General features: G+C 39.5%; 2 protein-coding genes across 3 annotated transcripts in view; one reads left to right on the forward strand and one right to left on the reverse strand.

The window, feature by feature from the left end:
• Positions 1–3550, reverse strand: part of CCDC122 (coiled-coil domain containing 122) — a 41741-nt gene extending 38191 nt beyond the window's left edge. The window contains exon 1 of one of the 2 annotated variants that reach the window (XM_080798110.1): positions 3493–3550. The gene's annotated coding sequence lies outside the window, so the exon portion shown is untranslated. Of the gene's footprint in view, positions 1–3470 lie in introns of both variants that reach the window. The other variant, XM_080798109.1, reaches the window with a different exon arrangement.
• Positions 3551–4093: 543 nt separating this feature from the next.
• On the forward strand, positions 4094–14678 carry LACC1 (laccase domain containing 1). The gene is made up of 8 exons (XM_080798111.1): positions 4094–4385; positions 4758–4939; positions 5505–6120; positions 6759–6937; positions 7674–7839; positions 10979–11204; positions 12290–12450; positions 13437–14678. The coding sequence occupies exons 3-7, from the start codon at positions 5559–5561 to the stop codon at positions 12447–12449; spliced, it is 1293 nt and encodes a 430-aa protein (XP_080654237.1). The 5' UTR covers positions 4094–4385; positions 4758–4939; positions 5505–5558; the 3' UTR covers position 12450; positions 13437–14678.
• Positions 14679–17133: the final 2455 nt, after the last annotated feature.

Consider the following 17133-nt stretch of genomic DNA (forward strand, 5'->3'; position numbering starts at 1 on the left):
TTTCAGACTGCTGAAAACAAAACAAAACAAAACAAAACAAAACAAAAAACCCAGAGGATTTGTACCGTTCCTTAACTTCCTATTAAAGACAATACAGGCAACATTAATACATTATCCACATTGCTTTTAACTTTCTATCAAAGGTGAGATTTCTCTGAATTTTCTGATAGTACTGGACTACCAAATGTGTCCTTTTAAAGTGTAGACATACAGAGACTGATCAGCAGCTTGAATCCAAACTTTAAGGGATGGCTGGGGGCCACTGTTTCAAATTTAAATAAGCCTATAATGAAATCCAGTCATAACCTACCTGCTTGCTTCATTGAGAACAATAAGAAGCAAGGTCTTCTGTTACTCTACAGGTAAGCATGATTTCAAAACCATGAGGAGCTTGTAGTGGGTTGAACAGTATACCCCCACCCCCACTATATCCATGTCCTACCCTCCAGAACCTGTGAATGTGGTCTTATTTGGAAAAATAGTCTTTGCAGATGTAATTAAGTATCTTGAGATGAGATCATCCTGGATTTAGGGTCGACCTAAATGTGCTTAAATTTAGGGTCCCACCTAAATCCAATGACAGGTAAGAGCCTGGCTATGCAAACAGTGCCCAGGCCATATATAAATACAGCACTTTTACTGACAACCTGCAGCAACAAATTCAGGAAGCCAGACTGTCTACAGTAATCACACTAGGAAGCCATTCTGCTATCTATGTCAGATTTGTAGGAAGCTAGACCACTATCTCTAATAACAATTCCAGAAGCCAAACAGTAAGTCCTGTAACAATTGGCTCCAGATGACCAGTATTTGCTGAATAACTAACAGCTTCCCTAATTGGGACCAGTCAGAGAACGCCAAAATGTACACTCTTAGCCAATCACATAGGATGTCCCACTTCTAGCTAACTTACTTACAGCTTTCCTATACCAATAGCCTCCAATCAGGGTATGCCTGAAGATTTCCTTTTTTTCCCACTATTAAAGCTTTTCTACTCTGCCAACACACAAGTGATAGTGGCTGACTCCCTTGCCATAGCAAACTCTGAATAAATAATCTTTGCTTGTTCTCATATGGTTGGGTCATTATTTCTACACAGGTGTCCTTATAGCAGAAAGGTAGAGGGAGATTTGAAAATCAGACACACATTAAGAAGACCATATGAGTATGAAGACATAGAGTCCCAAGTCACACAGTTCCAAGCTGAGGAACAAACACCTGGAGCCACCAGAAGCTGGAAGAGTCACTTTGAAGGGAATATGGTCCTGACAACACCTAGATTTGGGACTTCTGTTTCTATAACTTGGAGAGAATACATTTCATCATGACTCTCTGGTTAAACTGACTTTAAAAAAAAACATATTTAGAGAAAATTTATATACTATCAAGTTCCTTATAAAGTGTACACTTATACACTTTATAAAGTGTACACACTATAGTGTTTAATTGACTTTTTCAGTTTATTGCTAGGCTATGGTTCCAGACTACATCAATGAGAGGGATTTTTTTGTATGAACAAAATGCTAAGGAAGAAGCAATTAATTCTGCCTGGTGAGGGAATGGGGATTCAAGGAAAGTTATGATTGAGCTTGGAAGATCTTAACAAGTAGCACTTAGATAAGCATAAAAAGAGAAGGGTGTTCCAAGAAGGAGCAACCTTTAGTTTGAGTGGCTTGGGAATAAGGCAGTTGTTTTTCAAACCTAATTATGCGTCTGAATCATCTGTATAGATTAAAACAAAATAAACATCAAAGAAAAACATGCCCAGACTTGACTCCTAGAGATTCGGATTCAAATATATATTAAATGGAATCCCTAGATTATTTTAAGTTCTGTTTGTAGTTCTGATGTGCAACCAGGAGAACCACTGGAATGGGGTGAATGGAGATGAGGTAAGAGAGTTAGGTGATGAGGCTAGATAGTCTAGGAACAAATGGTGAAAAGAAATGTTATGTAAAAACAACACAATGACAAACTCTCTTCCCTGGCAGCTTTCCTATTTTGAAATACTTTAAAAATTTTTTTACAGCCAGGCGCCTGGGTGGCTCAGTGGGTTCGGCCTCTGCCTTCCACTCAGGTCATGATCCCAGGGTCCTGGGATGGAGTCCAGCATCAGGTTCTCTGCTCAGCAGGGAGCCTGCTCCCCCCCCCCCCCCGCCCTCTCTCTGTCTGCCTCTCTGCCTACTTGTGATCTCTCTCTGTCAAATAAATAAATAAATAAAAATCTTTAAAAAAAATTTTTTACTGCCACTACTGTTTAATGAAAGAAAATGAATTCCCATCATTGTAAAAATATGGATAGATGTCTTAAACCAGCTTTGTAACTCAAAAGATCTCTATTTTGCTTAAGGTAATATTTAACATAAAACAAAGAGAGTGCAGTGTGCACCCTCTGATCATGGGTACCATCGGCCGAAGGCTCTTAACAAATGCCCCACAAAAGTCATGAAAATATAAATTTTGACAAAAAATCTGCTAGGGATACTGAACAGCGAGTTCCTATTCTGGGTTGGTGATCCCAGCACCTAGTCAAATAGAATGGAAGCACTTGCCCACCTCCAAGTGCTCTTCCAAACTCCCAGATATCTAGGACTCCTATTCTTTCAGGCAAAACTTCTTCAGCATTTATCGTCTGAGCAACAATGAAGACAAAAGGAACCTCTCCTTCCATCATAACCAGTTCCACAGGAAGCACCCTTTCTCCTACTCTTCGAAGGCGGGACAGATTTTCCCTTATCTTAGCATCTGCCCTCCATGTAGTAGCTGTTCGATATTTCTAAATGAATGTTATACTCTTTGAGGTTAGACAAGGGATGCTAATTTATCACAATTCTGAGAGTTACTGCCTTCTAATTTTCTACTAGTGGCACGTATTTTTAAACGGCCGTACAAGACTTTGTCAGTGCAAACAGAGGAGCTGTCAAGAGTGTTCGTCAGCAAGTCCAGTCAGCAAGTAAGGTGGAGTCAGCAAAAAAGCTAAGGAAGGTTCAACCAAGTGTTTCTGGGAACAAAAAACCCCACACAGCGTAAAAAACACCAAGAAGTACAAACAAAACTCCACCCAAGGAGGCGGATTACTTGAACCCTGGATGGGGCAAATTTCCAAGTGCTAACACAAGCTGATTCTCAGGGTTGGGCTCCGGTGATGAAACCAAGTATCTGACCCACACGGCTCGTCCTCGAGCGTTTGGGGAGTAGGCTTGGGGAGAGGGCTTCCTTCCGCAAGAGGGAGTCTGCCATTTGCTCCCCGGGTCCCCGGCTCTCCTTAGGGGCCCGCCTGCCTTCCCGTGGCCCCGCTCCCCTCACCCGCCCGCCAGCCTTCCAGACGCCCCTCTCCCCTCACGGGCGCACTGGTCCCCCTCACTGACTCGCCCTCCTTGCCCGTCTGCTGCTCCCCTCGGCGGCCCACCCGCCTTCCCGCTGCCTTGCTCCCCTCACCCTCCCAGCAGCTTTCCAGCCGCCCCACTTACCTCTCCAATCCGCCCCCCTCACCTGGCCCGCACTCCCGCCGGCATGCTCCTTTCGCCAGCCTGCCCTCCTGTCAGCCGCCCCGCCCCTCACGGGCCGGCCCACCGCCAGCCCTCTCACTGGCCCGCCAGCCAGCCAGCCACTCGCCCTCTTAATGGTTTACCTTCCTGTCGAACCCCTCTCCACGCCCGCCTGCCAGCCTGGCAGCCGTCCCCCTCTCCTAACCCGCCCGCCGTCCCGCCGCTGCTCCCGGCACCAGCCTGCCTGCCTGCCAGCCGCCCTCTCTTCTCACAGGCCCGCCCACAGCCCGCCCCCCTCACTGGCCCGCCCCGCTGCCCGGGGTCCCGCCCACCCGCCGGCAGTCCCGCTCCCCTCACCCGCCCGGCAGCCTCGTAGCTGCCCTCTCTTGAGGGGCCCGCAAGCCGCCCGGCTCCCTTCACCCGCGCGCCAGCCTCTCAGCCGTCCTGCTTCCCTAAGGGGCCCGCAAGCCTACCAGCCACCCCGCTCCCTTCACCTGCACGCCCGACGTCCCTCCCCACTCAAGGGTCCGCCCGCAGCCACGCCACGGTCACGGCCTGCCTCCCGCCCAATTCCCCTGACGGCCCGTCGTCCCGGCCGCGGCAGCTGACCCGGCTGGCTCGGGCTAGAGGGCTCTGGTTCCTGTTTCTCTTGCCTCAACCGTGTGGCGTAGGACGGTCTCGACGGGCTGCGCTGACCCGGAACTGCTGAGGCGGCCGCGGGGGCCGGCGCTGGGCTCCTCTCGGGCTTTCCCCCCGCGCCTCTCTGTACCCAGCCCTCTTCTCCGCTCGTGCTTCCCTGCAGGTCGCCGGCCTGGCTCAGCCCGGTCCTCCGCAGCCGCTGGGCCCCAGCCGTCGTGCCCACGTCTGGCGGGGCGCCCGTGGTGGGTCGGCGGTGAGGTGGGTGAGGTGGGCCAGGCGCTGCAGCTGCGAAGTCGCGGGTCAGGCTTAGAACTCCATGTGCCACGGTCGTGGCTTCCGGGTTCCGTCCAGGCTCCGGGTGGGGGGTGGGCGGTGGCGGCGCCCGGGCGTCTCGGAGCTCGCGGAAGCCGGAGGGTGCAAGCCGAGGCGGAGCGCCCACAGGCGGGACGGGGAAATCTGCCTGCGCTGGGCATCGGTGGGGTCAGAAAGTCTCAAGGGGGCGGGGAGGAGGCGGTGGAGGCGCCCGGGCTGGTGGAGACCCAGCACGGGATCGGGAGGAGGACAGATGCTTTTGATGGCATTTCCCAAGGCAGAAGGGAGGATGGTTGTCACTCCCTTCGCTTCTCTCAGTGTTTTTCAAACCTGACGAGATGAACTTCAGTGGGAGCCCAGTACCGTCCGGAGTGGAGGTTGGGAGTGGCTGCAGGAGAGAAGCGCCCTGGGCCGCGGGGGTCACCACCCAAGGCGGCCCCTGAAGAGAAACCGACTTCCTGGGCTGAGAGGGGAGGAGATCCGTGCGAGGCGGGGGCCAGGTACGGAGTAAGGAAGCAGGTGTGCAGTACGTCTGTTCCAAATCGCTGACCTGGAGTGCTGTGTAAATCCTAGAATCGTTTCAGCTTTTATTCCCTTAAAAACGTAAATTTTAGGTGCGGCTCCATTAACCTATTGAAGGCCCCGATATTTCATATGAAGGGGTGTGAACTAACATGCCAGTCATGTCAGGATTAATGATACACATATACCATAATTTGACACCCTGTAATTAAAAAGCAGGACTTTGTCTAAGTTAAGTAATTCCCTACTTAAAATTTGCTGTATGAAAAAACATCACACACACACACACACACATACACACAGGAACTGTTGCTCTACTGGAAAGATGTACAAATCACTTTCACAAAACGAATTGAAAGATGGTTCCACGTTCATGGTTCTCTTAGGACAAAGAATGGACTAGCTTTTCTTGGAGTCATCTAGATTACTATTTTTTTATGTTTTTAGATCGGTAAAACTTTTTTTTTTTAAACTTAGGTACAAGTTTGTAACTATAAGAAGATTGATATAATTTTGCATTCTTAGGCTAATTTTTCTTTGTAGGTGATTTCTTAGGAGGCACAGAAATCTTTGAAGGGCCTTGTACCCTCCTGAAGGATGGCAGAAGCAGTGTTGATTGATTTCTTTGGTTTGAAATTTAACTCTCAGAAAAACAGTCATCAGGCGTTACTGAAGACATTGAATGCTGTCAGATACCACCATGCTGCCAAGGCCAAGTTTCTTTGTATAATATGTTGCAGTAACATCAGCTGTGAAAGGGATGGTGCACATAATAACTGTGAATTAGAAGCAAGTAATGGATTATCAACTCTCTTGAGAGAATTTGAGACTGTTAGCAATCCTAGTATGGCTGCCTCTTTGTATACTATTAAGCAAAAAATTGATGAAAAAAATTTGACCAGCATTAAAGTAATTGTACCCATGCACCGGAAGACATTACTGAAGGCTTTTATTGATCAGCTCTTCACCGATGTTTACAGTTTTGAGTTTGAAGACTTACAGGTGACTTCGAGGGGAGATCCCTTGAAACAATCCACTGAAATAAACATGATCTCAGCTCAAGAAGTAGAAGCAATCCAGAATGAAATTCAAACATATTTGAGAAGCCTGCCAGCACTGAGAGGAGAGTTAACCATTATCACATCTCCTTTAATCTCAGGTGTGTTAAACACTGTGTTGTTTCTGCTGTATACATGAAAAACTAGTCTTTCTTTAGAGGTTGTTCACCTTTTTTTTCCCCTCCTTTCTTTCATAGACTATAGGGTTATTAGCTCATTGACATCAGTTGCAACATGGGAGTGTGAGGGATGTCAAGGGATACCAAGGGATAATCCCTTCAATACCACCCTTAACAAATAAATTTGCTTTGTGCAAATTCAGTTTTAAGACAAATTCCCCAGCCTTCCTTTAAAATGAGATTTATGACCCTAAGCATCTCCTATTTAGAAATTCTGATACTTTAACTCATTGGCACCTTCACAGAAGAATGAAATTTTAAAATGTGAATCTTACTTCTTGGTTAAATGATATTTACTATGGGCTATATGCTGTTAGGAATAACAAAGACAAATGGGACAGAAGATACTCTTTGAAGAGCATAATCCCATGGGGAAGGTAAAGCAAACATAAAGCCATATATAACAGAACACATGAGGTACACAGTGCTGTAGAAATTGGAAGCTAGAAAAACAAGCAGCTTGAGGTGATCAAGGAAAGTCTTGCTGAGACACTGGGTTTGTAACATTTTATAGTCTTTTGAATAGCATATTTTTACTCTTTGTTACTTCTATTCAACAGATATTTTCTTACACGGATTTACTACAAGAACAGGTGGAATATCCTACATCCCAACTCTTAGCTCATTCAATCTCTTCAGTAGTTCCAAAAGGAGAGATCCCAAGGTTGTTGTTCAAGAAAATCTGCGTAGGTTGGGGAATGCTGTAGGATTTAATGTGGAGAAATTTTACCGAATAAAGGTAAAATTTTGTTTCATGTTTTAGAAGATCTAAAATATATTCATGACTGTGCTAATGATTACATGGACTTTAATCAAGCCATTTAACTTTTGCATCTGGTGTTTTATCTAAAATTTTAGGGTAATGGTATGGTTGTTTTTCTTGGATCTATACACTATAGCCTAAAAATCAGTTCATCATAGATATATTTCACCTGAAGCTTCTTGTATCTAAAAGTACAGTTAATTCTTATAGTACCACTGCCCTTTTTGATTTAGAAAGAAGATTCCAGAATGGTGGGAGAGAAAGGCCATTATTTTCTAAATCAACATTAGGAGGAACTAGGATCACTATTGATGCCTTGTTTGTTACAGAATTCTAGCTTTATTTGGATCAGGAAAAGTAAGAATATCTTTAATTGGTAATTAATTTAACTTCTTTCCATAAATACTACTTTATGGAAACTGCTGCAAGTAGAGATTTACCCATCTCTAGTAGGAGATGTTTGTGATGGATTGTATTAAATTGTTAAGTGTTAAAGTCTGTTTTCCTTTGAATAAAATGTACAGAGATTGTAATACCAAAAGTTAAATGACAAGTAAATTTGGTATTTTACTATCTAAGTGATATTTTTAATGCTTGCTAGTAATATTAAACTGGTTATATAATTTTGTACAAAATGAGTATTTTCAGAAAAAGCTTATGGTATCAGAAATTCTACTTTCAAAATATTTTTATCACACATCTTTGGTATTAGACTGATCATGCCAATGACGTCTGGATTATGGGAAGGAAGGAACCTGAATCTTATGATGGAATCACCACAAATCAGAGGGGAGTCACAATAGCAGCTCTTGGTGCTGACTGCATACCAATTGTTTTTGCTGATCCTGTCAGAAAAGCATGTGGTGTTGCTCACTCTGGTAAGTGTACTTAATTAAGCATTTAGGATTTTACCAGTTTTGTAGTATAGGAAAAGTTATAATTTCTTTCTAGTGGGCATGACAGTTAATTACTTTACAGGTATTAAATATAAAAATAGGAGTAGAGCCAGCATACTTTTATTATAGGAACAGATAAAAACAGTACCTAAGTCAAATTACATGAATCAGAGTAGAATTCCCAAAGGAAGCAGTACCCAGGCTGATTCTGGAGGAATTTGCAGGACTTGATGAGGTGCCAGGGTTTCTCAGCAGGGTTGCTATTAACATTTTGGGCAAGTTAATCTTATATTGTAGTTTGCTTGGCTTTCAAAATTTCTAATGCCAGTAGCACCCCAGTTGTAATAACAACAACAGCAGCAAAAAGCACCTCCATGCTTTTCAGAACACTCCAGAGGGAGTGGTACTGGCTCTTGTTGAGAACCTTCAAAGTCTAGGCAATGGGGACCAAGAAGTTAAGGTGTGTTGGAGAAAGGTATTCACGAGGATGAAGGTGCAGCAGCATATATGTAAAGGTATGGAGGTAAGAAGCAAAATATGTTTGGAAAACTGCATTTAGTTTAATATATTATAGTCTAGTGCCTTTAAATATTATCTAAAGTTAAGAACAAAGGATTTTCATTGTTGTGTTAAGGTTATGGAATTTTGTTTTCTGAAGGTATTTTAAAGTGCTATTTAGATTATCCTGTGGCTATGACTTTGTGAAATGAGGGATGATCTTTGATATTTTTCTTTCTGCTTATAAATCTGACTATTGTGCTTTTTAGACAAAAAAAATAAGAAGGTGGCATATTTTTCTTCTGATCTAGCTAAAGTTATGGGATTGGATGACTAGAAGTCACATTTATGATTTGACATTGTCAAAAAGTTATTTGAGTCTTCGATTTTGGATATAAAAAGAGAATCTTATTTGTTACTTCTTAGGTTTTGAAACATTATTTTTAAATATCAAAGATTAAAGCTGTCAAAATGAGTGCTTGTTTCGGCAGCACATATACTAAAGCTGTCAAAATGAAACACTCTTAAATAAAGTTAAAAGTCTGACATTTTTTGATTTCAAAATTTGTTATAAAAATATATAAAAAAAAGAGCCCAGAAATAAACCCTTGCATATATGATCAAAAGATTTTTAACAAGGTACCTGGACTATACAGTGAGGAAAGGACAGTCTCTTCAACAAAGAGTACTGAGAAAAGTGGATATTTACATTCAAAAGAATGATGTTAGATCTTTATCTTACATCGTATATAAAAATTAACTCAAAACAGGTTAAGACCTAAATGTAAGAGCTAAATCTATAAAACTTATTAAAGAAAATGTAAATCCTCATAAACTTGGTTTAGGCAATGGTTTCATAGAGATGAAACTAAAAGCACAAGAAACAAGAGTAAAGACAAGAGGAGAAGGGAGTTGAGGGAAATTGGAAGGGGAGGTGAACCATGAGAGACTATGGACTCTGAAAAACAACCTGAGGGATTTGAAGGGGCAGGGGGTGGGAGGTTGGGGGAACCAGGTGGTAGGTATTGGGGAGGGCACGTATTGCATGGAGCACTGGGTGTGGTGCAAAAACAACGAATACTGTTACGCTGAAAAGAAATAAAAAATTTAAAAAAAAAGAGTAAAGACAGATAAATTGAAATTCATCAAAACTAATAAACTGCATCAAAGGACACAGACAACAAAGTTAAAAGGCAACCCATGGAATGGGAGAAAATATTTGCAATTCATATATCTGATAAGGGGTTAATGTCCAGAATATATAAAGAATCTACAACTCAACAAAAAAATCAATAACCCAGTTAAAAATGGGCAAAGGGCTTGAATAGACATTTTTCCAAACATGATAAGCAAATGGCCAACAAGCAAATGACGAAAAGATGCTTAATGTCACTAATAATTAGGGAAATGCACATCACAACTATAATGAGATATCACCTAACACCCATTAGGATAGCTAATATTAAAAAAAGAAATAAAAAGAAAATAGCAAATGGTGAAGATGTGGAGGAATTAGAACTCTGATGCACAATTGGTGGGAATGTAAAATGGTGCAGCTGCTATAAAAAATAGTATGGTGGTTCCTCAAAAATTTTAAAATAGAATTACCATATGATCCAGCAGTTCTACTTCTGGGTATATATCCAAAAGAACTAAAGCAAACCTGTGCTTCTAGCAGAATTATCCATAATAGCAAAGAGGTGGAAGCAATACAAGTTTCCATAGATGGATGAATGGATAAGCAAAATGTGATAAATGCATACAGTGGAATATTATTTAGCATTAGAAAGGAAGGAAATCCTTACACCTGAATGAGGACCTTGAGGACATTATGTTAAATATAGGAAGTCAGTCACAAGAGACACTGTAAGATTCCACTTATATGAGGTATCTAAAGTAGTCAAATTCATAGACACAGTGGAATGGTGGGTACCACGGGCTGGGCCAAAGTGGTGACGGGGAATTGTTATTTAATGGGCATTGAGTTTCAGTTTTGCAAGATGAAAAAGTTCTAGAACTTGGTTGCATAACAATGTGAATATATTTAACACTACTTAAGTATACACTTAAAAGGAGTTAAAATGGTAAATTTAATGATATGTATATTTCCTCCCCCCAAATTAAAAAAAAAATGTCTAAAAAAAGTGAAGGAGAGAGAGAAGACTTAAAAGGTATAATCCCACTGGAAACTGAAAGTACAGAGTATTTTTAAAGGAAGTGGAAGGGCCCTCCCATTACATATCTCTCCCATGTCAGATGGTTTGCATAGTGTACCTCATTTAAAAACCAGTGTTTTAGGGGTGTCTAGGTGGCTCAGTCAGTTAAATGTCTGCCTTAGGCTCAGGTCATGATCCCAGGAATCTGCTTCTCCCTCTCCTCTCCACTCTGCTCTCTCTTTCTCAAATAAATAAATAAATAAAATCTTTTAAAAAAATAAGAAAAATAAAAACCGGTATTTTCGTTAATTGGTTATTTAGCTTAGTTAATTGATCTTGTGATTCATTGCTATTTCTGGACTTTGAAAAATACGCAAACTAACTCTGCTCATTTTTAAATTAGAGATAAATTAAGGTGAAATGTTATGTTTTAACTTCCCTTATCTCTTTTTCTTCCTATTTACCAGGTTGGCGGGGTACTTTGCTAGGTGTTGCTATGGCTACAGTGAATGCTATGATCACAGAATATGGGTGTAATTTGGAAGACATTATTGTTGTACTGGGACCTTCAGTAGGACCTTGCTGTTTTACTCTGCCAAGGGAATCAGCAAAGGAATTTCATAATCTTGATCCTGAATGTGTACGGTTATTTGATTCACCAAATCCCTATGTTGACATTCGTAAAGCCACCAGGTATGTTTGATTTCGTTGCAAAACTACAAGTTTGGTTATTGCTTATTGTTTCTAAAATGAAAATCATTTTAGACAACAATTAGTAACTCCAAGAAAAATTGAGGTGGCAGATAAATAAGTAGCTGACATACATATTTTATACAAAAACATATTTTGATTAGGAAATCTATTCTCATTTAAGTTTGACTAATGGAAATTTTCCTGTTATCTCTTATTGACTTAAAAGTGCAGGAAGCTATTATTTGACTTATAGTTTTGAGAGATGTACTTAAACTTCATTCAGAAAAGTTGTAATGTGCTTCATAGTCTTTCTTCAGCTGAAATCTATAATGTAATAAACTAGCAGGAAGATGATATTTTAAAATTATTTTTATTCTCTAACTAGGGGAATATATTTCTTAGCAAAAATGTTAGATAATATAAGCACATAGTCACTCTCAAGCTTTCTAATTCTTTTGAATTACGAAGTTTTGCTATTAAAAGCCATTATTCATTATTTCTAAAAAAGAGAAGTGTCTGATTTTAATTGTGTTTCTATTCTAGCCAACAAAACGTTGCCCAGATTCTGCCTCATTTAGCATATAGAAAGGATTGAAATTGATTGTTAAATGTGACTTGTGGAATTAATATCACTAATTAATATTCATATTTCATATTGTAAAGTATTTATGGAGAAGCAATTTCCCTATGAAAATCTGTTAATAGGAGGACAAGAGGTGGGAGGGCCAAATGACTAAAAAAATCTCTGTCTGAATCAGATGAATCTTGTCTGCAAATATCCTTGTAACTTTAGATGTTTCTTCTAAATAAGTACTTGATTTTGATTATAAAATTCTGGACCCAGGTCATGTCTACAGGACAATATAGAAGGTTTTACAGTTTGTATGTAAACTTAAGTGATTAATGGTTATAAAATCTTCCAGATTCCTGACTTGTTCATGTTTTGTATCTGAAAACCAATTTTCATTGTTCCAAGCAGATCTTTCCCAGAATTCTTTTACACCAATATTCATATGTATGTATTTTTTACTGCTTTGGCTAGGTAAAATAAACTCTTGGTATCTTTGAAAAATCTTTATCCTAAGGATTCTTCTAGAACGGGGAGGAATTCTACCACAGAATATTCAAGACCTGAACCAAGATCTTGACCTCTGTACATCCTGCCATCCTGACAAGTTTTTCTCCCATGTCCGAGATGGCCTTAATTTTGGTACACAGATTGGCTTCATATCAATTAGAGAATGAGGTACAGCGGGTTCTTCCTCTCCCTTTACCTGTTTTCTTTCTCCTCTTTCCAGCTTTCCCTCCCCTCGTTTTAAAGAATAATTAATTATATTTAACTTTGTCCCTTTATTCTTATAGGAAGAATTAAGTTTCTATTTTTAGTGAGGCAGTAGAGGTAGAAGAGTTAATTTTTAGGGACGTGCTCTAATATAAAGAATAGCCGCTCCTTTTCCTACTTAAGTAATCAGGCCAGCATATAAATATAAAAATAAAATAATTTATTTAAAAAATCCTGTGTGTATACCATTTATCTCCTATGTACTTGACATCAGTATATTTCCTATCATAACATCTTTAAAACTTTATTTTTTATTCTTTTGATTTTTGAGAAGAAATCTTCACATAAAGATTCTTAATTCTAGAATAATAAAAAGTCCTCACATATCCAAACTGGCATGGTTTTCAACTAGATTTGCAACTGATTATCTGTAGCAGGGGTTGGCCAATTTTCTTTAAAGGTTAGATAGTAAATATTTTTAGGCTTTGTGGTACATACAGTCTCCGTCTCAACTACTTAGCTTTGCCATTGTAGAGGAGAGGCAGACAGTAACAACACAAAATGAGTATGACTGTGTTTCAGTAAAACTTTATTTTTAAAAAACAGATGTGGGGCCAGGCAGGTTTGGCCTACAGGCTATAATTTGCTGATACATGATCTATAGTCATAGAGTAAGACCGAGTATAATTTCATTAAAGTAGTATTTATTTCAGATTTTTTTTTTTAGAGTTATACAAAAATATTTCATGACAGTGAGTTAGTGCTGACCCGTTAGCATAGATCTACTTCCCTTTAACTTTCCTCTTAACTGAATTAATGTTATTTTTAAACTTCACGATGTCTTTAACTCTTTAATATACAAAAGACTTTAGCAGGCCTAATGATCCTTACCTTGATATTGTAATAGCACTAGTAAGGGTCTTACATTTGTTTTCTATGTATTTTTACAGATACTTGACTGGATTTTTATGCAACTGTTTCCTGCCTCCTTCTAAACAGACTACAAGAGAGAAATTTAGCTGTTTGATTTACTTAAAACCGAGAGGATTACAATGGATAATTAATCTTTAGGTATATTTTCAGTATTAATCCAAAGCCAAATGAGTTTCATTTGATTCTAGCAAAATCTAGATGAAGATTATTCTTTAGGTTTGTTCTCTTTGTTATATAAATCAGTAATAGGGCTGTTCAGTTCAGTATTTACTGGGTATACCCTATTTGTCAGGCATTGTGTGAAGAATATCTGAATCAAAGTAAGACCTTTTCACCTTTAGTCTAATGCAGTGAAGGAGATAAACACTTATAATACTTAAATTTAATTTTGATAGCGGAAGAGTACAGAAGAAGGAATGTTATGGAAAGTGCCATCGAGAAGATGATGTATCACATGGGCCCAAAAGATGTACAGGCTTTTGACAAATGAAGAACAGCCATAACAGGTAGAGGGAATACCATGAACTAGGGCTATGAAATTGAAAGTGTAAACCATGTTCTAAAGGGAGAAGGGTGTAGGCAGAAGTTACTAGAAAAACAGGTTGGAAAGAGATTAGTTAGTCTCAAATGCTATGTCAAAGAGTGTAGGGTTGATTTTCCAGGTAAGGAATAAACACAAAAAACAGGGTAGTGTTTTTATTTCCCTAGCATCATTTGTAACAGGATGGATTTAAATTGTGAGAGACCAAAGCAGAAAGACTTATATAAGAGACGAAATATTTTTAAAAAGAAACAATGAAGGCAGTGGAAATTAAGATGGATCAGACATAGAGCCAGTAGATCCTCTTTTTTTTTTTTTTTTTTTTTTAAAGATCCTCTTAATAGATAACGAAGGTGACAGCTAAGGAGGAGTGGAGAAATCATTGATGACTCTAAGCTTTCTGTTTGGTTGTCTATCAAGAACAGCAACAAAGGGAAGGAAGATGTTTGGGAAAAGGGAGAAGACAGTGAGTTTGACATGCAGACTGAAGTATATCCAGTGGATATATTGGGTCAATGACTAGAAATACAGACGTCACATCTTGGTGGGAGCTGGTAGAAAGATACAGATTTAGAAGCTGGCTGCGCAGAGATGAGGCCCAAGTTTGCTGGAGTAGGCTGAATCATCTAGGCAGAACTACATGGTGAGAAAAAAGGAGGGTCAAGGGTGAAACCTCATACAACATGTACATTTGAAGAACAAGAAGCTGAACAAGTTTAAAAAAAAAAAAATCATCAGAAATAAGGGGAAACCACAATAGCCAAACTGTGGAAAGAGCCTAGATGTCCATCAACAGATGAATGGATAAGGAAGATGTGGTATATATACACAATGGAATACTATGCAGCCATCAAAAGACATGAAATCTTGCCATTTGCGACGACGTGGATGGAACTAGAGGGTATCATGCTTAGCAAAATAAGTCAATCGGAGAAAGACAACTATCATATGATCTCTTTGATATGAGGAAGTGGAGATGCAAGGCAGGGGGGGTTGGGGGGAGGTAGGAAAAGAAAAAATGAAAAGATGGGATTGGGAGGGAGACAAACCATAAAAGACTCAATATCAAGAAACAGACTGAGGGTTGCGGGGGGGAGGGGGGACGGAAGAGGGTGGTGGGGAAATGGACATTGGGGAGGGTATGGGCTATGATGAGTGCTGTGAAATGTGTAAACCTGACGATTCACAGACCTGTACCCCTGGGGATAAAAATACATTATATGTTTATTAAAATAAAAAAATTAAAAAAAAAAAAAAGAAATAAGGGGAAAAAAGCAGAGTATCCTTATTTTGAATAAAGAAGCCAATATGAATGTGAGAGGTACTTGGAATTTCCAGAGATACAAGGTACAAGAAATTTTCAGAGATAGAATAAAATGTGGAATGAGAAGGAAACCAGTGGATTAACCATATCAAAGATGTTCTACAAGCAATGGTGGCAGAGTCCGATTTCAGTGGATTGAGGAGGAATATGCATAGATGTCCACTCTTCTTTGATAGTATTTAGCAGAGAAAATAAAGCACTGGGAGCTGTGTCTCAAAGGAAGGGGTATTTTTTTTCTTTCTTTTTTGACCAGTACTTGTAAGTATATTTGTAGGCTGAAGAGAGAAGTCAAGCTGTTTTCACTTGGGAGAAAATGGTGTGACGTGTAATATATTACATGTATTTTTAATATGAGTAGTTATATTGCATCTTAAAAATTTTTCTTATTTTATACACTTGTTCCTAACTGTACATGCAGTAGCATAATGGAAAATTACATTTGTTAGGTATTTACAAAGGACTTTAACATACATTACCTCATTTTACCTTTGTAGCTACTCTGCAATACATAGGTCAGTTGTTACTCTCTTTATTCAGATGAGAAAACTGAGTCTCATTGAGGTGGAGCTTAAAATCATATAATTTGTGGTAAAATAAGATTTGACCCCACATCTTGTGACTTAAAATCTCATTTCAGATTTTACAGTTAATCAAAGCTATCTAAGTTGATTTTTATTTTCAACTTTTTGTTAATATCATCCATTCAACCAAAATTCTGTTGAGATATTAGGGTAGGTTAAAAAAAATACAGTTGTTATCTTTCAGATGTTTAATATCTAGTGAAAGGTGACAGTCAATAAACCAGCAATTTTAATACTGTGATTTATGTTGTAAAGTTGTCACAACCTGATACCTTGTTTAGTTGAATTCTTCTATGCAACTCGTAACTCAGTGTAAAATTTAAATAAAATACCTCATTTCTTCCAGTTGATGGAAGGCATTAAACAAAAAGCATAGGGCAGTAATTTCAAACTCGTGCAAAAAACTTTGTTTAATGATAATTATGAAGATAAAGAATAATTTCACACATTTAGAAAGTATGATAATTTTCCAATTCTTCACTGTGTATTATTTTGTTTGAAGTTTACAAATTTACAAGAGTATTAGGTGGCTGGGGCGCCTGGGTGGCTCAGTCAGTTAAGTGTCTGCCTTCTGCTCAGGTCATGATCCCCAGGGTCCTGAGATCGAGCCTTGTGTTGGGCTTCCTCTTCAACAGGGAGTCTTCTTCTCCCTCTGCACCGCGCCAACTCACTTGCGTGTGTGCTCTCTCTCTCTCTCTCTCTCAGATAAATAAAATCTTTAAAAAAAAAAGTATTAGGTGGCTGTAGTTCACTTTATGTACCAAAATATTCTAAAACCAAATAAAAATTATGTTTGATTATCTGTGATTTTAGATGATCTGCTTCAGAGTATTTAATGAAAAGTCTCCTTGCTATTTTTTTTTTAAGATTTTATTCATTTTTTTGACAGAGATCACAAGTAGGTAGAGAGGCAGGCAGAGAGAGAGGAAGGGAAGCAGGCTCCCTGCCGAGCAGAGAGCCCGATGCAGGGCTCGATCCCAGGACGCTGAGATCATGACCTGAGCCGAAGGCGGAGGCTTTAACCCACTGAGCCACCCAGGCACCCCTCCTTGCTGTTTTATTGAGTAAAAAATCTTGATTCAGTAACTCAGAAACAGAATGAATAGGTTGTTAAATAATCATATCTTATTAACTCTGTAAGATCTCTGTCACTCTCAAGCATTTATATATAGGTTTCTGGGACTTTGAGGGTACAGCCACAATGATAATTTTTATTTTTAGTAAGTTTTGTTTTCAATCTAAGCACTACTACTAATTGCACATAGGAA

This window comes from Martes martes, assembly GCF_963455335.1.
Source record: "Martes martes genome assembly, chromosome: 3".
NCBI classification, from domain to species: domain Eukaryota; kingdom Metazoa; phylum Chordata; class Mammalia; order Carnivora; family Mustelidae; genus Martes; species Martes martes.

Excerpts from the sequence above, each read along its gene's own strand:
- LACC1 (XM_080798111.1), top strand. The coding sequence starts at position 5,559 with ATGGCAGAAGCAGTGTTGATTGATTTCTTTGGTTTGAAATTTAACTCT. Across the intron at positions 7,840-10,978 it reads ATGTGGTGTTGCTCACTCTG|GTTGGCGGGGTACTTTGCTA; the intron begins GTAAGTGTACTT and ends CCTATTTACCAG. Across the intron at positions 11,205-12,289 it reads GACATTCGTAAAGCCACCAG|GATTCTTCTAGAACGGGGAG; the intron begins GTATGTTTGATT and ends CTTTATCCTAAG.